Source organism: Drosophila montana, unplaced genomic scaffold, assembly GCF_035044405.1.
Source record: "Drosophila montana isolate Dmon_TW-CO22-7 unplaced genomic scaffold, ASM3504440v1 contig_3661_1, whole genome shotgun sequence".
In the NCBI taxonomy this organism is placed as follows: Eukaryota; Metazoa; Arthropoda; class Insecta; order Diptera; family Drosophilidae; genus Drosophila; species Drosophila montana.
In genome coordinates this window covers 385709-411163 of record NW_026998547.1, presented here as the reverse complement: position 1 = coordinate 411163, position 25455 = coordinate 385709, and the positions used below count along the sequence as shown (strand labels likewise).

The following is a 25455-nucleotide window of genomic DNA, read 5'->3' as shown; positions in this document are numbered from 1 at the left end:
ATTACCAAATTTTGAAAAAATGACATCAAATGTGATTCACAAAATTATTGTTCAAGATAAAAACTACTTTTGATAGAAAAATATAATATAATATAATATAATATATATAATTTTTTTAAAAATGTTTTCTAAAATCTTTAATAATATTTTCAATTTCAACAAAATATTTCCTAATTGAACTCAGCAAAATAAATCGTCCTTTTAAATTTATATTCATATAATTATAATACGATTAAACCTTTTATTCGATTGTGTGGACGAATTAAAGAACAAAGCGTATTTAAATAAACTTAGGTTTTTTTTGTAAAAAATCCTGCTAAAAATGACAAAGATTTCAACATTAACAATTGCCACAAGCCTAGTAAATGCCGTACCTTAATTTGATACTGTCATAAAGTATGAAAATTAAACAGATTTTCAGGCTGCATTTAACAGTTTTTCATTTGTCAAAAAATGCCGTAATTTTCATATTAATAGTAACTTTTACCGATCCTCAATCTGCTTGCAGCACACGCTGATTAGAGATCGAATTTCTGTGAATATTTGTAATAGTATATTTTTGAATATATAAATATCAAAATATTGCCTTAGTTCAGCATGCCTAATTGCATTTCATTATCGCCCATTTAGGCTAATTTGTAGCCAATTTGTAATAATTACGGGCACTTCCTTTATCATAAAACAAAAATTAGCCACGTATTGATCTCAAAAGCGAACAATAAACGTGCCAACTTCTCAGTTGTGAGAAAACAACAAAACCAAAATACGAAATTGCTGTGTAAACCACAAATAAATCGCGTTTTTCATTAACTCAAACTCTGTTGAACTCCATTTGCGGTTGCGATGCGCAAATATAAATAAAACGAAGTCTAAATGATTTTTGTTAAGTTATTTAATGAAACTTTTGCTGTTGCTGAAATAGTTAATACCCATCAATGTGCCCAAAATGGAAAAAGCGGCTAAATTCGAAACTCTTTGAAATTCAGTTATGATGGCTTCATCTTTGCTAATGTTGTTCAGGCATTGATTCGATTGTTCTGTGGCTTATTGAGCACAACATCTTGAGATGCTCGCATCCATGAGATACAATTGAAGCGCACTCAAACACACGACCCTTTTTAAAGAGATTGTCTCAGTGGGACAGAAGCACGTTTTGCATATTGCAAAATGAGCTATAAACATGCCGTGTGTGAGTGTATTTGTGTGTCATTGACTCAAAACAACAACGACAACAACAACAATTGAGCTTCCCATATGATGCGTCACTCTTACTATCAGCCATGAAAAATCTACACAAGGCGCTCATCGCCCGCCGATTCTCTATCCAACGTTCGGACGGGTTGGCTTTTGATTGCAATGGATTTTCATTTTCAGAAATTTTGCAAGCCAACGTTGTTGCTGTTGTTGCAGTTTTGTAGCCAGCTTTTTATGGTGTTCAAACTAATTTGTGGTTACAAGCCCCTCTTGGCCTGTTTTTTATTTTTGTTTCGCGGCATGCAAAAAAAAACCCAAACTGCGGCATCATGCCCTTTTGTTGCCTTTTTTTGGATTTTTTTTTTGTTATGTTGGTGGGTGCTTATTGAATAGAAGCTGAGCAGGGCACGAACGTGAGTGTGAGTGCACATATGAGTGCACCCATTGGCAATTATAGTCGAACAAAGCGCCAAAAGTTGACTAACAAACGGGTGGGCCGAGGGGCCGAGGGGCTGAGGGGCAGGCATTGGCATATTGCTAAATCGAATTATTGCTGATCTAATTTGCGCAGCTAGAAAACAACTGCATTAGCCACAGCGCTCCATATATATGGTATAAAGTATAATTATGTTTTTTAATAATACGTTTTTCGTGCCAAATACGGCATAGCTGCAGCTAGACGGGGCTGGCTGTTTGGGCCAACTTTCGAGACATCTTTGTGCGGGTAAACCAATAAACCAAGAGTGCACTTCAAACACTTCAGCGCAAGCGTGGCAGTTAAACAAAACGTTTCATCTCAAGTGTTTGCCATTGATATACTACGTGCCCGTGCTCAGACATACACTGTGCAACATGAAAGAAACACACATAGCCAGCTGGCAAGTGTAAAAGGAAGACTCTTGGTGCAGTTATTTGCCTTTTGCTTGGCTGCCTTTCGTTTTCTGGCTGACAACTAACTATAACAACAAAAATTATGAAAGATCTCAAAGCAGTTGCAATTACCAAAAAAAAGATCAACTCTTAACTGAAAATTTCAATTTGCATAAAGCAAAGTTCAATACCATAAATTGAATACAGGCACAGGCACAGGCTCAGAGTCAGGCTCAGCCTAAGACTCATATTCAAACGCCAGTCTAGGCTCCACTTGGAGCTCCAGTTCCCCTTCATTTGGTCTGGGGCAACTTTCATGCAATTGATTTTCCATGAACTTCAATTTGCATGTCTCGCTTTTGGCTCGAGTTTTTTAGATTTAGACTTCGTTTTTTACGTATACCCTAAACATATTTAAACTGGGCAGTAAGGGTATTATAATTAAGTGCAAATCTGCGGAAGAATTATATACTGATTAAATATATCACACTAGCTCCTTTCTGCAACATAACCCGAAAAGATACACCAAACTTAGAGTGCAGTTTCTGCAAATGTATATACACCTAAATAATATTTTATATTTTGGCTAACTTGTCTTATTCTCACATTTTTAACAGCGCTATGTATGCCATATTCAGATACGTAAGGATCGGACTATAAGGACCGAAGTTAATCAAGAATGGAGAAGATGTGTATAGAACGTTTATATGGTAGTTAGAAGCTGGGCTCAGGGTATCTTCTAGTCGGGCCCTCCCGGCTAGAGCACTTCAAATTGTTTTTCTTTTTTAGTTTGGCTACTTTGGCCTTTTTCCGCAGTTTTCGCATACAATTGTCATTGTCATTGCTGTCGGTTGTTGTTGTTGTTGTTTATGTTGTTGACCCGTCTGGAGATTTATATTTACCTGTTGTCCATTTGGAGCACATTATGTAAATTTGCATTTAAAACTGGTTGGCGTTTACAATTTCGTTCGCTTTGTTGGCGGAATCGAAGCGATTTTTTTGTTGGATTTTTATCGCGTTTTTTTGTTGCTGTTATTGTTGTTTTTCCTTCGGATTTGTCCTAGGTGCATTTTAATTGGCCAATACAATCGCACAGTGAACACTTTTTAATGGCAGTGAAGCAATTAAGCCGAGTGTTAACCACTGAGCGTCAAGGTGGGTAAATAGGAAACGGAAAAGATGCGAATTGGATACGTTAAAAGGGTGCAGACAAAGTGCACTCACCGTAATTAAAGCTGAAAACATAATCAAAATAAATGCTTAAGGCAGAGCAGCCGAAAGAGCCCCAAAATATTGCTAAATACGCATTACGAATGGGATCAGGCTAACTGGTACATATTCAGTTTTGTACTTATTCAAGCCCACGTCAAAATATTCAATTAAAACAAAATAAGTAAATGTAAATCAAGTTAAAGCGTTGTATTTCACATCAGTCACGGTCCCCTTGATTTCAATTTGCGATTGTCAAAAAAAAACCGGTACCTTCTGAAAGCCGAAAAAGATGTCTTGGTTAAGTCGAATGCCAACTTAAGTGCAGCGAGTGGGACAGGAGAACTGAGTTAAACATTGTAAAATATAAACGGAATAATAAAAACTTCTTTGAATTCAAAATAAACAGGGAGCTAAAGCTGCTTGAATGTTTGCATTGTATGTTGCAAAGTAAATATCTCTCAGTTCTGTTGAAAGAAAATAACTGAAAATGATATTTAATGTAAAGTAAAAGTGGTTCCTCCAACAAAAGCTGAGAGATATTTTTGTGGCTACCTTAACGGAGCGGAAAGATGTTGTGGTAAAAATTAATCCAAAATGTAATATTTGAAGGTGCGTATTGTCACAGAACCGAAAGTTATTGTAAAACTTATATAACGCTTATTTAAATTTCTTAAATTTAAAGCAAGAACCATAAAAAAATTTGCAAATAATATAATAATAAAAATAATCAAAATAATAATAATAAATCTAAAATCTAACTGATCTTAAAGATACTTTATTGACAATTTTTGGCCTCAATTCAAGCATAAACTTAAGTACTACCTTCTTAAATTTTACAGTGTTTATTTTGACTTATTTTGTTATAGTTTGCCTCAGCTTAAGGCTACAACTTTCGAATATTTTTGGGGTACACCTCATTCTTAGATAATATCAAATTTGTTCTTTTGCAACTATCGTGGCTTTTTATAGCTGCAAATTTCATTTGACACCCATCGTTAACTTTAATTTCGCACAGTGGACTTAACAGTGCTCGTAACATCCACATTTACAACTTAACGGTAGCGCCACGACATTGCGAGGCCTTAGCAACAACAGCAACAACAATTGCAATGGCAACAATAACAACATTAGCAGCGATAACAACAATAAACATTGAATAAGGTTAGCATCGCATGACACGATTGCAGCTCTCTCGCTCTGCCTTTCTCACTCGCTCTTACTCTCACTGCCGCACTCGTGCCCCTTGATAGATGCCATCAGAGTTGTCAGTTCAGCTATTTTCTAGCTGAATTTAGCTGTTTTCATACAGCTGGAAACAGTTGAGATTTTACACTGATTTCGATATTTAGTTTGGCAACACTGTCTTTTTGCCTATCGATATTTTTTGTTATCGTCATCGCGAGATTGAGGTATACAAATTCTGCAGCACTGTCTTAAATAAAGCCTTTCGGTTGTCCTGTGGATCCCCTATTCAGCTATTTTCAGCTACTTTTCAACATTGGATTCAGCGAGCTTCACTTGCCAACACTGGATGCCATGTGCCATGTTACGAGTTGGAGCATGTGAGATAAGCACCCGCATAGCTGAGCAAACTTTTCGAAAACGTGGCCTGCAACTGGCCAAAGCAGGCCGGGACAGCGAGGCCATTTCATTATGTAAACACAGAGCGCGCAAGGAAAACAAGAAATCTGGCCACAAATCAATAGAAAGAAAAAAACGTCCAAACAGAAATAAAATCAAGAAAACAAAAACGAAATACATAAAATGTTTTCATTTTTCTCATTGATGGGGCGTCGAGTGTGTGGAACTCGGACTTGTCGAGTTTAACTGGGGCGACTAACGACTGCGACTGCGACTGCGACTAACTGACCGACTGACTAAGCCCAGGCTATATGAGCACGTCTCTTGGTGCGATCTGTAACTGGTGCAATCGCATCTGCAGGCTGCAGGCTGGAGGCTGAACCGGGTCCACAGTTGCGTGTTGGCCATTATGAATAAACATGTGGCACATGTAAGCTGTCGCTTTTCTTTTTCGTTTTGCAATTAGCCAAGGAAACACGCTCCAGCTGAAACTCGTATTTCCTGGCCTAGTGTCTGCCTGTTGTCTGCCAGGCTCCTTGACGACCTGCCTGTCTGTCTGACCGTCTGTCCGTCTGTCTGTCCGTCTGACTGTCTGTCTGATTACTGCAATGCCTGTTGCCTTCTGTCCAACAACTGCCAAAAGATGCGCCTTGATTATAGATCACGGCTCGTTGCTGTGATTGATGACAATAATTTCATGTTAATAACTCAAAACCTGAACTTTGTGCCTGTGCTCAGCAATTGCCAAATTTCCAGTCCACAATTCGGTTTCAGTTTTTTTTTTATTTTTCTTTTGACTGGTTACGCCACAGGCAACATTTTTGGGTGATAAACAAAATCCAGGCCAAAATTAAGCTGGCGTATTGTGTAATGAGGCGCACAGAAATGTCTAGATTTATTTTTGTTTTTCAGCTGCAACGGGGCGTATGCGTAATAAGGCCCATGGCTAATTGAAAGCCGCACAAAAGTGCAGGCTTAATTAGACAATTTCTCTATTATAGGAGGGAGCACAGCAAATGCCTTTCACAAACAGCCGAAAAGACTCAACGCTCAATTACAGCTGTGGCTAATCAAAAGGGCATTGATTTTTATGAACTGCGAACATCGCAAGACGACGGGCTCTGCGCTGAGCCTCGCCTAGATGATGGGCCTGGCTTGGCGACTGGCCAATTGTTTGCCCTGGTGATGGCGCGATGGCGTCACCTGTACAAATCTTTGCATTTAACCAAAACGTGCTGCAGCAAAGACTGAAGAAAAAAAAAACAACTAAACTAAACTTAACTTAACTTAACCATCATGATGCAAGAGCGGCAGAAAGAAAGTTGATCGCGGGCCTGGCTCATAAGCGGAGCAATCACCAGCACAAAAAATAAATAGGGTTCGGGTACGGCTCCAGGTCCGGGTCCTGGTCTGTGCCTTTGATGACGGGTCAAGCCTGTGTGGTGTGGCCCGTCACGTTAGGGCCGCAACCAGTTGCAGCTAAAACAGCAGCGGCAGCGGCGGCGGCCTCGAGACTTGTCCATAATGTGCATATTGCAGTTTTTATCGCTTCTCGCTTTTGACAATAAATTGCCTTGGCGGTGGCTTTGCTCGCGTTACCTTTAACGAAGTGTGAAAGATGTCGGCTCTGATTCGATTCGATTGCGCCACTGTGGCATGCACCAGCAGCAGTGGCAGCGGCAGCAGCAGCACACGCTGCAAGGTTTTTTCCTCTTAGTTTTTGCGGCTCTCAGCACCGTGAAGATGTAGTTAACAACGTGACTATGTAATCAGCATCAGCGGCGAGGCTAGGAAGTCGCCCAGCTCCGAGCGGCAGCTGCTTTATTGGCCAGCTTTTTTTATTTTTACTTTTGCCCCCAGTGGCCGGCTGCTGTTGTCCCAAAAGCGGCAAATGATTTTAAAACCATTTTGCCAGACTCGTTTAGTTACGTTTCTAATCAAATTAATTTCGCCAGCTGCACATGGTCGACACTCTGCACACACACACACACATGTCTGCGCGCCAAATGAGACTCAAATTGGGATTGGGATTGGGCCTGGCACTGATTTGCTGTCGGCACATTGCGCATACGCAGAGTGTGCTCGGCGACTCTATATATTGCACTTTGCAATTACCATAAGCACAATCATGACGAAACTCAGGTGACTTAAAGGTGAGAGGTTAAACGAGAAATACGTTTTCAATCCGTTATGATACTAAGATATGTGTCTAATCATTTGTATCGGCACTTTTTCTACTTTTAGTATCTAATATTTCGCCATTATTTATTTATATTTTTGTATTACCTTTCGATCGGTAATTTAGTTATCTAGAGGCATTATTTAAATGTTCATATTTCTTTTCATTCATTCTTAATTTAAGTCTTTCTAAAATGCTCTACTGAAACTCGTTTCTCTCACTTCTGTTTCATAAGCATTTTTTTTTTTAATTTTCTACTCATATTAATTTATTATTCAATTAGTATGCAATATTTTGCGTTCTGAACGTTGATTTTTTAATTCATTCATAATTTATTTCCTTTTAAAATGCCTTTCGGAAATATGTGTTGTTTTTAAACATTATATTTTAACTATCTTTTTTTCCTCTTGTCTTATTTATTACTACTCTATATTAAGTGAATATTTCTTTAAATTCTTCTATATTATCATATATCGTATATTTGTTAGCTGAATATTTCCTTAATTTCTACAATATCATAACTATATTCTAATCTAATCAAATCAACTACGCTACACCCACCGTTGCCACATTTCGGATTTTCCCAGCCGTGTGCACATGTTGCATCGTGAGCAACGTCAGGGGAACGATGTCTATGGCAACTACAGTCACTCACCTGGAGCGTTCACTATGAGGTGAGAGGTGCCCAAGGCTATCGCGCTGTCATTGCTCAACGCACAGTCGGGTGCATCTGGCGCTGCACTCCAAACGGAAGCTTCGATCTTCGAGCTTTGCCCCTGGCACAGTCGGTTGGTTTTGTGATTTAATAGGTGTCCTCGGCCTGTTCAGCATTATCGACGTTTGTTTCTCACACTCACAATCAATAAGCGGATTCAGTGAAATTTTAATTTGTCTTCACGCCAATTGCCGTAAATTAACATTACTTAATGGACTTCAGATGGATAACAATGACATTTTTTGAAAATTAATTTTACATATGTAGATTGTACAATTGACAAAAACAAAATAACAACTTGCAAATTTGTTCAGATACGAGATAAATTTTGGTAATTGAACATCGTGTACCTGTCTGTTTTATTTATTTAAAAACTGTCCAAATAAATGTGATTTATCGTGCTGAAATATTTATACTGTGCTCCCATTTTAAGTTGCGAAATATTTAATTTTGTTAACTTATTATTCTAAATTGAATAATTTAATCGCAAACATTTGATTTTATATATTATACATAAAGTGAATACACTCTCAAACTGTAAATAAGTAAAAGATTAATGGCTGTCTAAGTTATTTTTAGCAGGAATTGGCTACAGATATATTTCTGTTTATAAAGATATCAGGAGCTCTGAAAAATTTCATGACAACAGGGGAAATCATTGTTGCGAGGTCAATAGTTTAGCATTAAATAACTGGCCTTAAAGCTATTTAAAATCAAATAAAAATGTCAAATAATAGTAATTAAATATTATGCTCTGCTAATGTAGAACACTTGGCGGGAACACCCCATATGTTTAAAATGAATAAAATATAATCCCACATGCTATACAATGCAAGACAACGAGCAACAGCAACAATTTAAATTGATGTCAATTTTTAGCTAAATTGAATTTAATTAAAGAGTTTTATGTAATACAAGCAAAATGTTGTCCGAAATTTGTACCCTTAATTATTATTAATGGGTGCAGACAAAGTCATATGGTATAAAGCTGTTGCTGTCATTTGTTGTTGGACTGTGCGAAGCGCGCGCAATTAAAACTAAGCAAAAAATAAAATAAGTTAAAACAAAACTCGTTGACAATGCGACGGAAATTAGCGCCGGTTAATGACTCTAGCGGCCAAAACACACTCTCGAAAAAAAGCACAGTTATAAGCGGCAGTTGCTTAGCTTATTGTTGTTCTTGTCAGTTGACCGCTCGCGGCTGCTAATGATGTCTTGCAGCAGCAGCAGCAGCCGTGGCAGCAGCAGCAGCCGTGGTCAGGGTCGCCAGTGGGGCAGCGAGCCGCTCTGTGATCAACTGCCCGACCGGCATTTAAATGATGGACCCCCAGAAGCCGCTGATACTTATTGACTAATTGAGCGGGCTAATTGTGTTTGCCTCCAGCTATGAAAAGCCGTTCAAGAAAGTACCAATCATGGTTTCAGTTAACATAACATGGCTCAACAGCTCACCTTGCCAATCTGTGTGTGTGTGCGTGTGTGTAAATAAGTGTTTACCCTTTTGCCATGCAGCGTGCAATTAAGGCACAATTTGACGCCGTTGCAGCGCACGCACGCAGGTTTCAAGTTTGTTGCCTGAGTCTTTTGTTTTTACGTAAGCGTCTAATCGGTTATTTTTGGACAATTCAAAGAAGCCTAGCAAAAATCGCACATGGCGTGCTTGTATGTGCTATTATTATTATTATTAATATGTATATTTTTTAAATGTTTATTCGATTTATTTTTACGTATTTACAAATTTTGGGGCAAGTCTTAACGTAAAATTCGCGTTGTTGTTTTGCGTTGATTTTATGTTTATTTTTCCATTTATTTTCGCTGTGCAACGCTCAACTTGAGGTCGCCGTCGGTTGTGTCTCGTTGCTGGGTGCCTGCAGCTTTTCGAGCAGCTTCTTCAGCTTGTTGTGCTTCTTCAGATAGGCGCTCTTCTCATGTGCCAGCTTATAATTGCCAAATGTTGCAGCCGTTGTTGTTGTTGTTGTCGTTGTTGTGGGCTGTTGCGTTGTGGTTGTTGTTGTTGTTGAATTTAATGCAGTCAGCTCTGCTGGGCTGCCGCTGCTGCTGCCGCTGGGCGCTGCCGTCGTGGAGGAGCTTAGTGTGTCTTGCGGCAGCTCGGTGTGCGCCTCCTGCTCTGGCGCTTGCCAGTCCAGCGACTTCTCCTCCACCGGCAGCAGCTGCAACTGCAAAGAGATGATGCATGTGATTATGACATGGACATGGACATGAACGTGGGGACATGGTACATGAGCATGAAAGCAAATGCGATTGCGATTGCGACTGGTGGCGAGTGGTGGCGAGTGGTGGTGGCGACTGTTGGGTGGGTGGTGGGTTGTTGTCTGTCTGTCTATCCGTGTGTAAGTGTGTCAGTGTCTGTGTGTGTGTGTGTGTGTCTCTGTGTCTGTCTATTTGCATGGGTGTGGGTGTGCACAGTACAGGCGATTGTGCAAAAGCATTTACAAAAGTGTCAAAAGCGTTTAGTTGTTGTTGTTGTTGTTGTTGCTGTTGCATTTTTTTGTATGTTGTTTGTTTTTGGCTTTAATTTGTTGTTGTACACGCAATTTACAAAGCGACAGACGACTCCTTATAGGTTAGGCAGTATCAGTAGCGCAGATAACGCTTGCGATTATCATATTGTCTTACATAGTTCCATGGCGCATATTTTGCCTTCTCGTAGGCCTTGTATTTCTTAGTCTTCGCATTGTATTTGCCCTGCAGCTTGCTGGGCACAATGGCGGTGTATTTGATGCCCACTCCGGGCACATACTGGGCCGCCAGCGCGGGCACGCTGACAGTGCCCGTGGCTCCTGCTCCGTTGCTGTACGGATTCACCAGCTGTTGGCCATAGTTGTACTTGGGCGGCAGATTGTTGTAGTTGGCCGGCGCATAGGGGCCAGCGGGTATGACCCAAGTGCGCGGGCGAGACGGAGGCGGCAGCACATAGCTAGAGAAAAACCATTTAAAGGTGAAATTAATCGTGACTCGAAAATTCCAGCAGGCACATACACATAGGGCTTGGGGTTGGGCACATCGTTGCTTTGATCCTCCCAAACAGGTGCCGGCTCGCGATATGGCTGCTGTGGGGGCGTGGGCGTCGTTCGTGGCGGCGGCGGCACAATTGGGCCCGTATTGGTGCCCCAATCCACGCGTATCGCTTGGCAGCACGCAGCGAGGCAGATGACTAGCAGCAGGCAAAGGGAGGGCTGCAAAAAAGAGAAAGAGAAATAGTTGGATGCATAAAGTGAATGGATGTGGCAACAATTTGTCAATCGTAATGGATTGCAGTGATTGCTTCGATTAGGCATTGCCTTGAAAAGCAATCGCCCCCAATAACACGTATGTAGAACAAGTTGTGTACAAATTTTCTTGATGCTGCTGCTGCTGCTGCTGCTGCCTGCCACAGTCTCATAGTGACTGACTCACTTTGCCTTAAAGTTTATGCAATTGCAACATTATTTACAAAATCCAATTCGTAATCGAATTCGTTTTTAACGCTCTGCTGCCAATTAAATGCGCTTTATATAGTTAGATGCCACCAAATATCAAATTAACCAACATATTTTTGCTCTTGAACCCGATAATCATTTTATAATTACGCGTCTTGCAACAATGTCAAGTGTAAAATAATAATGAAAAAAAAAAAATACTTATTAATAACCGGCACAAATTGTTGTAAGCTTTGTGTCATTGTTTGTTGTCGTTGCCATTGTTGTTGTAGTTATGTGAAAATTTCTCAACATACTAACACAATTTTAGGCATATTTTGTAGAAATTTATATGTTGAAAAGTTCAAAGTCATTGTCTCCAATTTGGTCTATGATTTATTCGTGTTGATAAATATTTCTACCCATATATGGACGGTGTTTGCTTTGTTAATTGAATTGGTTTGTTAGATAATTGATTTATGTTGATTAATTAGGTTGCATTCATGCCTTCTAGAGGCGCGAGTCTTTTTATTGTCCAACATTTTTTATTTTTATGAATTAATTTTATTACTATGTATATGAAATGTACGAGCTAAGCTTGTGACCATTTAGTATTTATTTATGCATTGTGAACATTGTCACCGGTTTTCAAGTGTTTTTGCAGCTAATGATCAATTACGGGCCATTAAACATGGAAATGAACTTTCAAACGCAGCAAAAATGCTGCAAAAACGATCACTAAAAAAAAAGAAGGAACGGCTAACTTCGGCACGCCAAAGAACTTATACACTTATATGGCTAGAAGTGCTTTCAAATACAGTTTTTCGATATATTAAGAGAATAGTGCAGCTGCATAGATTGGATTTCTATACAAAAATACATTTTTCCCCCCGATTCTTAATATGGATCGATAAGATAACAAGCTGATGTTTATAAGACCAATCATTCCTATTTCGACATTTATATCGACTCGACTGTTCATATAGATCAAGAACATATATACATCAGCTTCCTTCTAAGCGTAACACATTTCCTGACAAAAGTTGAATACTCCCTACAAGGGTATTAAAAGCAAGTGCAATAAGCTAAAAGGTGCTAAACCTTAATCGAAGGGGATTCTGTAAAGGGGTCGCACGGAAAGGGGTCGCAGACTTTACATTATAGTTTTCTCAGTCTTAACGTGGCCAACTCAGACTACAACGACGACGCTCTCCTTGGCCAAATTTGCCTGTTGCCAATTTGTCAATCGGCGGCGCTTTTGACAATATGCACAAAAAGATATCGATACCAAAGTGATTTATCGATGCCACCTGCAGCATATGCCAATGCACCGCAGTATCGTTTGCTCTGCATGCGAGCATGTGTGTGTGTGCGAGTGTGAGTGTGTGTGAGTATGTGTGTGGGTGAGTGACTGCTCCTCTTTTATTTTTGTTGTTGTTTTTGCTCGGTTCGTCGCGAAGATGAGAATTGGGTTTTGTTGCTTGCAAATTGAATATGTCGACTTGAACAATTGCCATGCATATGTTAAGCTGTTTGCTGTGCTCGTATATATATATATTTATGACTTCAAGTCACAATGAATAAAGTTGGCAAGTCTTTGAATTGAATTTGAATCGTGTAACCGTTGCATTTCAATATTGCAAATCGATTCTATTCTAGTTGGCATGGCCAAGAAACCGCTTTTTACTGATCCTATAAATCAGTTAATTAGCAAATAATCGGTTAGGGTATGTCTACATATGTGCTTTTTTTTTGTGCTTGCAATATTTATATTATTTTGCTGACTGCACAAGGTAACAATAGAAAAAAATAATAACAATTAACAATTGCAATTTCAGGCATGTCGACATTGTGTTGTGCATAGTAAACAGGAATTTGTGTATTCAGGTACTGTGATCGATTAGCCAAATTCGCCGCGCAAGATATGCAAGTAATGTCCGTTTTAGAGTCTCTTTTTTATGGCTCGGTTCATTACCTACTGATTTAATGAGCGGCGAGGGGCTCTTTTAAATTGGGAAATCTTAGATTAAGTTCAGTTTATTTGGAAGCTGTTTGGTGATGTTGTAAGACAGACTAAGTTGTATAAAAATGCCTGAACTAATAAAGATCATATCGGTCAGGCACTTTAATTATTTCAGCTGCATATCAAATTCGTGCATTCAAATAATACACTCGATCCTATAATTCAATAATAAGATCAAAGCAACAGTCGAAGACCCCCCGATGAGATAATTGAATGGCGCAGTTGCCAGCGCCTGAGCCGGGCGGCTCAAGTTTGTCAAGACTTGTTGTTAAGTAGCATGACGGCATCAAAAATGTTGCATAACAATGGGGCCACTCAATGGTGATCAGAGCTTTGGCTTGTCTAGGCTCTTGTCACTTCCGAGACATAATGACAATGGCCTTGAACTTGAAATTCACTTAGCTTCAAACATAAGTACACTTTACAAAAATGAACAGTACCAATTTCAAATCTATTTATATTTCCATTTCAAAGTGCTGCTGCCATGATATGCAGCCAATAAAGTTTAAGGATAGGACACAAAGAGGAATTGGAAATACAAGTGTGTCTCCCTCTGTCTTTCCCTCTTTCTCTATAACTCTATTTGAGTCTGCTGCGTTGCGTTGACGTTGTCATTTACGGATACGACACAAAGAAGAATTGTAAATATAAATTTGTCTTCCTCTCTCTCTTTCCCTCTATCTGTCTCTCTGCGAAAACATGAGCTCTTGCTGTCTTTGTAGTTTTTACAATACAAGTAATTTCTGAAGATATTTTTTGCTGAGCTGTTCTTTAATTTGAATAGAGTTTTTTCCAGTGTGTAGCCTTATCTGAACCTTCGCATAGTTTTCTTTGCCAACTCTCACGGCTTTCGCATTTATCATGTTAATTAAAGTGCGAGCGCAGACAATGGACTTGGGTCGGACTTATGGGATTAAAGGCTGGGAGCTGTGCGTGTCTTGGCGGCCTAATCAAAGTTCCAGAATTACGCCGCAATGTGTGTATTTTTAAGTACCAGCCCGGTTGAATGAACTGCGATTTCGTGCACATGTGAAAAGGTGGAGCACCTCTGGGTCGCATTAATTGGACGGCACTCCTTCTTTGATATCGGGTCTGCGTCTCTGATGCCGCCTCCTTCAGCGTCTGTTTGGCGTAATGAGCAGGAAGGCGCTGAGCTGATCTGGCGATTAAGGCGGCTGGGGCGGGTTCAATTCTAACCACAAGAGCCGACAATAGCCCACTAATTAAAAACAATCAATAACAAATGCTGCGAGTACACGTAGCCGCAGTGCGCGCATTACGCGGCATTATCATTATCTTTGATTAACGCAGTTTAGCACGAAAATAATCATTTATTATCAAACCGACTTGGCCGGCATTCCGTTTGCGTTAACCACAGTTTCTCAGCTACCTTAGCTGCAAATTAAGTGCTTAGTCAAAGAAACCAAGTTAAAAAGAAAAACTATGGAGGGAGAAAAATGCCGAAAAATATTTTTGCGAAATTTTGTGCAGCCGAAAAACCGTTTAAGTACAATTGCAGTTTTTGGGTCAAGCTTAGATTTAATTTAATGTGGCCAGAGCAAAGTGTGCAAGGCGGGGGCGCCAGCTGCCCGGCGTGGTCCACCAGCAGACGGGGGCAATCTTTTATCTGGCATCGATTCCAACACCGTTGCCAACCGTTATGCGCATTGTCTTTTATTACACAACTACAAGCTACAACTAAAAAAAAAAACGACATTATCAACAGAAAATAAAAATAAAAAATAATTCGGTGCCGGCATATTTAACGATTCGCTCAAATTGTAATACGATAATAAGTATGCCATAATCATTTATTAAACGCCCTAATTGAAATCATTTATTTCTATCTATCATGAGGGCATTCGGCCAGACATGGCCTTATAAGTCAGCTTTAGTCAGCTGCTGGTATTTTGTTGTATAACTTTTTTAGATCGCGGCTCTTGCAGCATGCGGGCTGGCTTAAATTGCACCTTACTTATTGATATGGAGACTATATATATATATATTTCTTTTTAGATATTGGGGATATTTGGGCGCATGACTAAACGCTGGTAATAAATATCATTTATGCATTATCGTGTTTTGCAAGCGCACAATGCGGGCCACCGTTGCATAATGATAAATGGAATAAATGAATATTTGAAACTGGCTCATGAATTATTTCAAATGTGGGTGATGAAAGTGAGTCAAAGGTATAAATATCAAAGATCAACAATGGTTAGCAATGAAAGCTGAAAGGTGCATTATTGTGGTTAAAATATAAAAAAAAAGGACCATTAATCAAATAACTTTCAACATGAGATCTGCCTTGAAACAATTAAATTCGTAATGAGCCGCCAAATTTCATTTCCTTAGGCCATTAAATGATATTTCATTCAACTCTTATTGTTTACTGATATTTGATATTTGATTTATTGCCTGCAGAATTTTTATACTCATTCACATCGGGTATTATGCACTTGTTACGAAGCAAGTTTAATACACGAGAAATCTAGGACCTAGAGCCAGACAAGTCCAAAAACCGTTTAAAAATATAATTTAAAATATCTCTTGCCTCAAGTTTCTGTATAATGTGTGCTTTTAAGTCCACAAAGTCCTCGAGTAGAATTGTAATATATATGAGAAAAAAGGGATAAATAAATGTAAAAATCTTTTAAAAATAAAAAATTTTCTCGTCTCGCTCATGTAGAAATGAAATGTAATGTAAATGAGTAAAAGGAGATGAATCAATAAATAAAATTAAAGCACAAGAAAACTAGGAACTTAATTTAAACAAATCTAAAAAGAATATTAAAATAAAAAGTTATTTTACCAAATCCCAACAACTGTCTACTCTGATTAATCTATTCAAAGCAATTAAGTATTACTTAATTTAAAGTTAAGGAAACTAAAAATAGTTATCCGATAAACATTATTTCATAAGCTCTGCCTCGTCATACCCATTATTAAACTTCTTGTGATACAGCATAAGTTGGGGATTACAATGAAAAATAAAGCAGGAAATGTCAGCTTACATACGAGATTGTTGCTTGTTCATTCATAGGTACATATTTTATAGAAATATATATTTACAAGACAACTTTATGTAAAGGTGTGTGCGCTATGAATGTGTCAAATTTGAAATATTAGTCATAAATTTAGCATACAACCTGGTAACCTTACAGTACACATAGTCATTAAATTTACATCTTAATCGCTTTTTCGCGCAAAAGGCAACTATCAAACAGTTGAATCGGCAAAGAGCAGCTCAAAGAAGACATCCGGCAGATCACTGAATGGTCAGACAGATGGACAAATGGACAAATGGACAGACGGACGTGTTCTTCAGGCCCAGCTGACTCGCTGACTGACTGTCTTGCGGCCCCTCTGTCTGTCTGCCCGTCTGTCTGGCTGACCTTCAGTTAACGCTTGGAGCGAAGCTGACGCTTACTTTATCCACCGCCACGAGAATCCCACACACACTCAGCTATAAATAAAGGGTTTATGGCAACAACAAAATGACTTCATCTGCCAGGCAAACAGTCGAAGCGTGTCTGGTAATTAGTTGCTGCATTACAACGTCGCGGTTAATGTGGCTAATTTGCATATAAAATACAACAACAACAACAACGACAACAAATACACTGACTATCATGGCTAACCATTGACCTGGCCTAGCCCCCCGCTCAGTCAGTTGAAAGTCTTGGCTGCTTCTCCTCTGCTTCTGCTTCTTCTTCGCCGTCGTCATCCTCCAGTCAGTGGAGAAGTTCAAGGCTTGGCAAATTGTCGCTCACTGCATTCAATTCATCCATCAATTAGCGCAGCGTGCTCCAACGACCTTGTGGCCAGAACAAACAACATGACACATCGCCCCCACAGCTCGGCAGCGTCCGCCCGCCCCCCCCGCCTGTTCGTCAAAGCTGGCGTTAAATTTTGACATGGCTTTTTAACACCAAACTATTTTTTTGATAGCTGCCGTAGTTTTTGGCAGTTAGTTACATTTACCGCGGTTGCGCTCGTTTGTCACAGCTTAATGTTGGCCAATTTGAAAGAAGAAAAATCAAAAGAAAAAACAAAACGCAAACTTGTTTCACATTTTAACAGCTGAAACATTTGTTCAAACTATTTGGCATTAGATCGCCTATGGGCTTAGTCATTGATCGGTTTCTTATACCCTAGCTATGGAAAATGGCCAGAAAGGGGTATAATGCTTTTGTGCAAATGTAGTTGAGATACAGAAGAAGGAATGCCACATTCTATGAAGGCTGATATAGTCATATCTATCTATCTGTCTCTCCTTCTGCAGAAACACTTTGTTCTTATCTCCTTAAGATTTAAGATTAAGTAACCAAAAATGATATATAATTAAAAGTAAATTTAATATTATTTTAAAAGTTTTCTCTTAATTTCAAGTTTTTTTCAAATTATCGAAAGACAAATTTTAGTTATAAGTTAGATGCGCAAAATTTGATATGAAGGTTCTTGTTGAGATCGCGAATATTTTAAATTTTCCCACGCTACCATGTTCCCACTCCTCTCCTTATTAAACACATGGGAAAGAATCTTTGCGGACATTTTGATGAAATATTTAAACACTGAAAATTATGGAAAATATCGGAACATAAGTAAAGAAGTTATATAAAGTTGAATTTTTCAAATGGAGGGAAAAGGTAAAGCCGAGATAAGCTAAAGTGCGCAGTTTGTTAGTTTTCCATCTTCCGTCTAATCCCTAAACATCACCTAGCCCACTATGCTCAAACTCCGTACTCTGCATGTAAAAAAGAAAAACATAAATACCAATATACTTAATGGCACAGGATATCTCCGAGTCTCTATCTTTCGCCTAGAGCACTTGAACATGTTTAGATTTTGGTTTGGGTTTCGATTCGCTGCATTGCTCGCATTGTACAACACACAGTTCCATTCGGTGGCGGCTTCCTCGTCAGCTTTTGGCCAACCCGAGCTATTAACCATATAATACAACAAGTCTGTTGTCTCTCGCGCCGACAAAACAACCTTGTGAGGCATTTGAGCGCACACGTTTTTGAATGTTGTTGCCTATGTACAATTGTTGTTGGTATTTGAAGTATTTTAGTGTTTTAGTGGATCACAAATTATGAAGATGGCGAAGGCGACGACGACGACGATGACGACGATGACGATGGTGATGGTGTCGATGTCGTGCATCGCACACTACAGAAGATGCTTGACTTATGATAGTTGATTGGCGTGAATTTGGATTTGGTCTTGTTTAGTGAATGTACAAGCTGTCTTGAGGGGTCTTGAGCTTTCTAAAAACTAAATTTAGAATGTCTGCCTAAAAATAAAGTTTTAAGCCAACTCATCTTTTCAGTGGATATGGCTACAAACTTTGCCAAATTTCACTTTATTCATCAATGTTGCCCGCCTTCCAGACCACCAGACCAGACAAATCAAACAATTTAAATTCTTCAACGAATAGCTTGATTAATTGCCAGCATGTTCCCAGGCACAGCTGCGTATTTGCTTAACAAAAGAATAATAAATACAATTTATAAATATTTGAGAAAAACAACAAAAGTTTGTGATGCCCAAAAATGATTTGCGATGCCAAAAGTCAAATCCAAGCTCGATACGTGGGAGTCAATCAGCCAAAAAAATAATAATAAGCGAAATTTAAACAAAAATAATGCAAAAAAATAAAAATAAGCTAATAAATAAATAGACATCATGTTGATTTCAATTACGTTGGCAAAATAAATAAAATAAATACCTTGTTTTTTGGCAAGCAAGCGCAATGGGGTTAATGAAATGGCAAATATCCATGGAATACACAGACAGCTCAATGCCTGCTGCTGCTGCTGCTGCTGCTGCTGCTGTAGGTGTGACTAGTTCTTTATGTGTGCATGTATGTGCATGCATGTATTTAGTTGGCAGTTGTGTGTAAGCTTGACCTCTACGATGATTTCTTGAAACATGCAATTGCCGTGTCAAAAATTAATTAAAAGCAATTAAGCTTAAGTCTTCTGTTAAGAGACGCAAGATTCCAACTGCCAGCAGGCAGGCAGGCAGCATCATCGGGCAATAAAATATAATAGATTTCGACATTTTTTGTCTGTTTAATGCGGCTGCAGGTCTGATTGGTCAGCTTGATATCAGCACGGCTCATTGAATTTGTGGCATTTGGGGGCGTGACCGTTGTTTCGCAAAAAATCACAAGAAAACAGAAAAAAAAAGAGAAAAACCTTCAAAACATAATAACTTGCATTTTGAGTAGGGCACTCGCTGCGTCTTTTGTTGCTGTTGCTGTTGCTGTGGCTCAGAGGCTAACTGGGCGCTAATCATAAATCTGCAACGCAACTGCAACAACAACAACAACAACCACAACCAAAACAACAACAACAACCACTGCTAATCAACGGTTACAGACCTAAAAGTTAATGCCTGTCAGGCACTTAGCTGTTTGAACTTTTCGACGTCTGTCTGGAATTTGTGTTGTGAAAATGTAAAAATAAATAAATAAATCGAACTGCTTTCGGCTCCAGCTCCATACAACAATGGACCCAGTGCAGCGTTTGTGTAGTGCAGTGTAGTTTGCTGCAGCTCTGCCCTGGCCAAGAGGTCAATGTGCTACCGTTACCGGCCAACTAAATTGGCCGCCCATTCAAATGCTGCATTTGATTTCTTGAGTGTACTATTGATTCCAGCTGTGGGTCACAGCAAAACAAACAAGCCGAGCTGATAATTTGCATAATTTACGTTTGCATAAAATATGCATTTTGTGCGGATTTGTAAACGATTCACTTAACAATTTGTATAATTTGATATGCACACAATTTCAGTTTGCAGCCCAAACAAGATGTCTATCAAAATCGAATCATTTCTTATTTAAAAAAAAATTAATAATCACAACCTATTAGAGGCCCTAAACAAATTAGCATAACAATGAAAATGTTAATGTTAATGGGTATTGTTTTTCATTTCCCATCACTTAATTGGCTGACAAATTGTGTTCAATGTGGCAACAAAATGTTTAATGGCATTTAGATAAGAGTGCGAAGCGTATCATCAATTAAATTCCATTTCAAAATCATGAGAGATTAACTAACAGCTTACTTAATCTAATGAGATTATTTGAGGAAGTTATTTTCGTATTTCATTGCAAGTTTCATTATATAAATTGCCAAAAAAAAAACAAACAAAAAAATCAAGCATTTAATACAAAATCATAAAAAAAATAACTCATAAAAGCAGAAACGTTAATTACTTAAATGATGTTGCACAAATATGGGTATGTATTTGTTTTTGTACATTTTGTCAATTAATGACGCTGATTTCACCAAGAGCACACAAAACACGTTTCCGGTGCGCATCTGCAAAAGGTGCAAAACAAAAGACTTAAGACACAAACCCAGCGACATGCACGAAAGCTTTGAGCTGTCAATAAATCGGCAAAAGCTTCTGACAAACAACGGTAAATACAATATGTAGACAAAAGAATATTACAAAAAATAACCACAACAACAACAACAACAACAGCAAACACAATTGTAGGTCATTGCCTTTAGTCAATTGATTTTTTTTGTTTTTGTGCGAGCGAAAAACAAAACAAAATGAAAACAAATTTCGAAAAACAATTAACCAAAGCCTGAGCACCCCTACTGAACTCGCTTCTAATAAACTAAGTATAGCTCAGGTTTAATGTTAAACAAAATTGCGTAAATATGTCGCCGCCGCAACTCATCCCAAGTTTATGGCTATTCTCGTATTCTAAGGCATTGTTAAATCTGTTTCGTGGCTGCCTTCTCATCATGATTTACAGTCGAGACGTGTGTGTGCCTTTTTTTTGTTTTGTGGTTACGTTTGCTGATTAAATCAGATCGTGCGGCTGTGCAGCTTAATAAATATTTTAATTTCGAATAAAAGTGTGAGAAATTGTTTCTGGCATATGTGTGCTTACAAAATATATATACATATGTGTTGTACTCAAAAAAACAAAAAACCACAATATTTGCTCTCAACTCAAGTACAAAGGTTGACAAGATCCACTTAAGTACAATATTTATTCTAATTCCCGAATATTCCAACGACAAGAATGAAGTTTAAAACTTATGCAACTAAGTATTTTCAGGCTTAGAAAATCTATCCCGAATATTACAAATAAAATATCATTCTTCATAGAACTTAATCTAAGAAATGTTGAAGAATGTTTTAGGCTATTTTCAGGCATAGAAAACCTTTCCCCAATATTCGAAATACAAGAATGAAGTTTAGAACTCAATCTGAGAAATGACGAAAAATGTTTGAGGCTATTTTCAGGCACGCAAAATCTTTTAATAAGTATTTATTAATATTTTTTCAAATTTAAAATCAAGCATGATTCACATTTAATTTAAGAACCGTCAACAACAAAATTGTCAACATGAAAATTTTGACACAAAACGTTATGAATTCAATTCCGTTCGTACTTAAGCTGAGTACCACGATTGTTTCGCTGAGTGTATTTGTATGTGTTGGCATCCAGTTTGCACCGGGCTTGCAGTCAATGAATCGAAAGCCCGCAGCACATTCCAGAACATTAATCATATGGATCTTTATTTATAAACTTTTGATTAGCAGCAAGCAACAAAATGCCTTTCGGCATCTTTGTAGGCAATGTAATTGAATTGTTCCCTTTGTATTTTAAGCCCAAAGTATTTCTTATTTAATTATTTATCACTTTTATTGGCCATTAATAAATAAATAGTAGTAATAAATAAAAGCATTTATTGTTGTACTCACCATTTTTGTAATTTAAAACTTTTAATGAAATTTAAAACTTCCAAGCCGTTCAGCTGTAAATATTTGAAATGAATTGTTTTTTTTTGTTTGTTTGTTATTTAATATTTAATTGTTATAATTGTACGCATAATGTGAACATATATGTATATCAATATTTTAATTCATTCGTGTCGCTTTTGAGGGTCGCTGTCGTTGCAATTATTTTGGCATTTGATTTTAAATTTATAAGATTTACACACACACACACACAGTCGCACACACTCGCACACATCTACACATTCTAATGCACATGTAATTGTTTGTGCTGCTGTCCTCTATTTTAGATGTTTATAATGATTGTGATTAGTTTGTAGTCGAGTTTCACACTGCACACAGCTGCTGACAGAGTTGGTTATGAAAACATTTTCCATTGACAGAGGCAGAGAGAGAGACTGACTACGAGTTCGACTTGGAGTCGGTCTGGCGAGTCTCTGGCCTGGTCGTCCGGTAATTGTAGACGCGCGGCATTGTTCGCATATTGAATGACGATGACGCTCAATGCGACAAATATCAAATCAGATTTGAAGCAATATCAAATGAACTGTCCGCTGATTATGCAATCAGCATTTGGCCCGCCTGCACTGGACGGTACTGGACCCTAGTGTCACAGTGAATGTCGTCGTCGTCGTCGAAATTGATCAGATTGCTCCGATTGTTTGCATTGGTGACGCTGACAATTTGCAGTCTCAATTGCGGGCACTCGTAAATAGATCTGTGCCGAAATGACAGCTGATAATAAAATCCCCGTTCGTATGCTTTCAAACTGACCTAGTCAAACATTTTTTGCTGTTGTTGTTGTTCGCCTCGCAGTCGGCGTCCGCGTCGGCATCGTCGTCCGCGTCGGCGTCTGCGTTGCTGCGCTGCCGCGATCTGACGCGCATGCGTAAATAACAATTTAAATGACAATTTTTTCTGCGCTTGCTTTTAAATTTAAAAGTGCGAGTAATTTTAAATTGGTTTGGATTTAGTTTTTTTTTTTTTGTTGTCTTTCAGTGTCGCAAATGCAGCCAAATGTGCGCGCATGCCACGCATTTTAAGTTCAGTCCCGGTCTCAGTCTTTGTCTCTGTCTCTCTGTCACTCGGCATCGTAAATATCCAAGAGTCTTTAAAGTCCAACCAAAAAAAAAAATCAGAAGAATTATTGTGTGCTGACCATGTGTAAATAGGTATGTCTCATGGTTGCAGCCCAGACGTGACTATGTATCCACTGCGGCCCGGCCAATATATTATCGCAAGCGATTTTGTAGGGGGCGCTCGATACGACTGAGAAACATCCCTGAGCCAAAACTTTATGGTCTAATAAAGTCATGGCTTTAAGACGTGCGGCTAAGGTGTAAAGTAAGCCACATGCAGTTGACCTTAAATGGGTATTGAGAACTTTACATATATATATATTTAATTGGTTTGTTTTATTTCTTTAACTCGAGAAACTAGTTTAGTTAAGATGAGTTAATGTTTTAATTATTTGAGTTAACTTGTTTTCAGCTGCACTGGAACAAGTACCAACTAGAACTAGAATTCGATTAGATTTGCATTCCAGTTCAACTCTTTATATAGACTCCTTTTATAATCACGTTTGGTTTCGACTTCTCTCTCCCTCTCTCCCTCTCTCTCTCTAATTTGAATAAATTCATTCAAAAATAATAAATGAAAATTAGCCAGCTCTTAAGAAGTCTTAGTTATAATTTTAACGTACTCATAACTAAGTGGCTGCAATTACCCACACGTGTGAGCAAGAGTTTCCGGCTTATAAACAGCATAAACACAATATATTTAAGTGAGTGCCTGCCTATGCATCTAAAGGCCTTTAAAAAAAAACTAACTCATTTCAATGTTGTTTGCTATTAAAAAAGGCGTTTAATTTTGTGTTATTATGCACATGATATGAGTTTTGTGTATATTTTTCTCTCATTTTTTCAATTAACTAACTTTTCCCTTCCTTTTTTTGCTTGTTTGTTGTTGGACCTAGATTGGCGCATTTTGATTTATGTGGCCTTAAAGCTGCAGCATTGCTGAAAAATATTATTTGAACATTTTTGTTTTTGCTGTTTCCAATTTTTTGTTAGATTTTTCCGTTTAGACAAATGCTTTGTGCGTGCCACAAGAAACAGCGACAAAGACAGCGACAAGAACGCCTCCTTTTCAGGCTCTGGCTGGCTTTGATTTATTTTTATGCATAAATTTAACACGGCTCTGACAGCAGTTGAGTGTTTCTCTCATTTTTTGTGTGCGGCTTGGGCTGTGGCTGCCTGTCTGCCTGTCTGCCCACAGGCGATGTTGCATTGCTACACGCAAGTTTGTTGCCTAAGTCTTTTGTTTTGTTGCCAGGAATTTTTATAGCTTTTGGCTTTTTTGTTCAAATTGTACAACATTTATGCACTGCACTCTGTTAGAACGACACCATGTGTGTGTGTGTGTGTGTGTGTCATAATTAACACCATGCGACTTGATAGTTATTTTTATTTTTTATTTTTGCAATTTGCATCATCAGTTGACACTGCACATACTTTTGCTGATATTTTTAGCTGTTGTGTGTTTGTTGCTGCTGCTGCTGAGTTATTGAATGTTTGTTGCTGTTTTTTTTTTGTTTTTTGTACCGAGGACAGCGCTTAAAGCGTGACAAAACACATTGGAGACACGGGCCACACTGAAAGCAGCAACTGTGGTAGCATCAGCATAAAGTCTCAGGTCTCAGGTCTCCCGACTGCGACTGCGACTGCGACTGCGGCTGTTCATCAGCTGGTTTCAAAGACGAACACGAAGCACGAGCCGCTGCCGACGGGCCGTTCGGCTGCCTTTTTTCTTTATTATTATTTTGTTTTTGTTGTTTTTTTTTTGGTTTTTTGTTTTGGTTTTTCATTGTTGACAAAGCGGGTTTTCCATATGTGCCTGTGCAAAATGTTGCTAGGGCAGCTTCCGGCTGGACATATAGCTGCGATTTTCGTGCGATTTGTTTTATTTTTACTTTTCATTATTATTAGTATTATGGTCATTTGCATTTATTGAAGCGCGCTGCGTAAATCGTATTTACTTGTTTTTTGTATTAATTAATCAAGAATATATATTTTAATTTGGAATATATGTAGCACGAGAAAACACTCAGATGTTGGCAAAGTTTCTACATTAAATATGTTAATGCTGGTTGCATTTAGGAACTTATTTATGAACCCGCCGAACAGGATGCCAAAATGTCTGGCCAATGCTCCGCTTGCGATCAGTTATGTATTTCGTATTGTCAACACGTGCATTCTTTTTAAATAGCCTCGACCTCTTTATGGCCCCAAAACGTTTTGGGCTGGCCAAAAAAAAAAAGGCCTACCGCTTAGCTGTCATTACGTGCGCGACATTGAAATTTGATATATATAGGCTTATAGTCTGTATTTCTTTTCAGCACTTTACGCATTAACTGAAGGCCGACCAATTAAAAGGTTTGCCCTATTGTCAACGCCTCTGGAAACGATTCCTGGCACATCTTAAGTACAGC

The 25455-nt window shown here is 38.5% G+C and overlaps 1 protein-coding gene across 1 annotated transcript; it reads right to left on the bottom strand.

Annotated features, from left to right (window-relative positions):
- Window positions 1–9445: 9445 nt before the first annotated feature.
- GV1 lies at window positions 9446–24656 on the bottom strand. Its single transcript, XM_064692889.1, has 5 exons — window positions 24479–24656; window positions 21933–21985; window positions 10752–10948; window positions 10389–10689; window positions 9446–9928 (listed from the first exon to the last, which is right to left on the bottom strand). The coding sequence occupies exons 2-5, from the start codon at window positions 21933–21935 to the stop codon at window positions 9578–9580; spliced, it is 852 nt and encodes a 283-aa protein (XP_064548959.1). The 5' UTR covers window positions 21936–21985; window positions 24479–24656; the 3' UTR covers window positions 9446–9577.
- Window positions 24657–25455: the final 799 nt, after the last annotated feature.

What these genes read in the sequence shown, in the direction of transcription:
- GV1 (XM_064692889.1), bottom strand. An exon ending in CCCAACCCCAAGCCCTATGT is followed by an intron (nt 10,690 to 10,751) that starts GTATGTGCCTGC and finishes GTTTTTCTCTAG; the next exon opens with CTATGTGCTGCCGCCTCCGT. An exon ending in AATATGCGCCATGGAACTAT is followed by an intron (nt 9,929 to 10,388) that starts GTAAGACAATAT and finishes ATCTCTTTGCAG; the next exon opens with TTGCAGCTGCTGCCGGTGGA.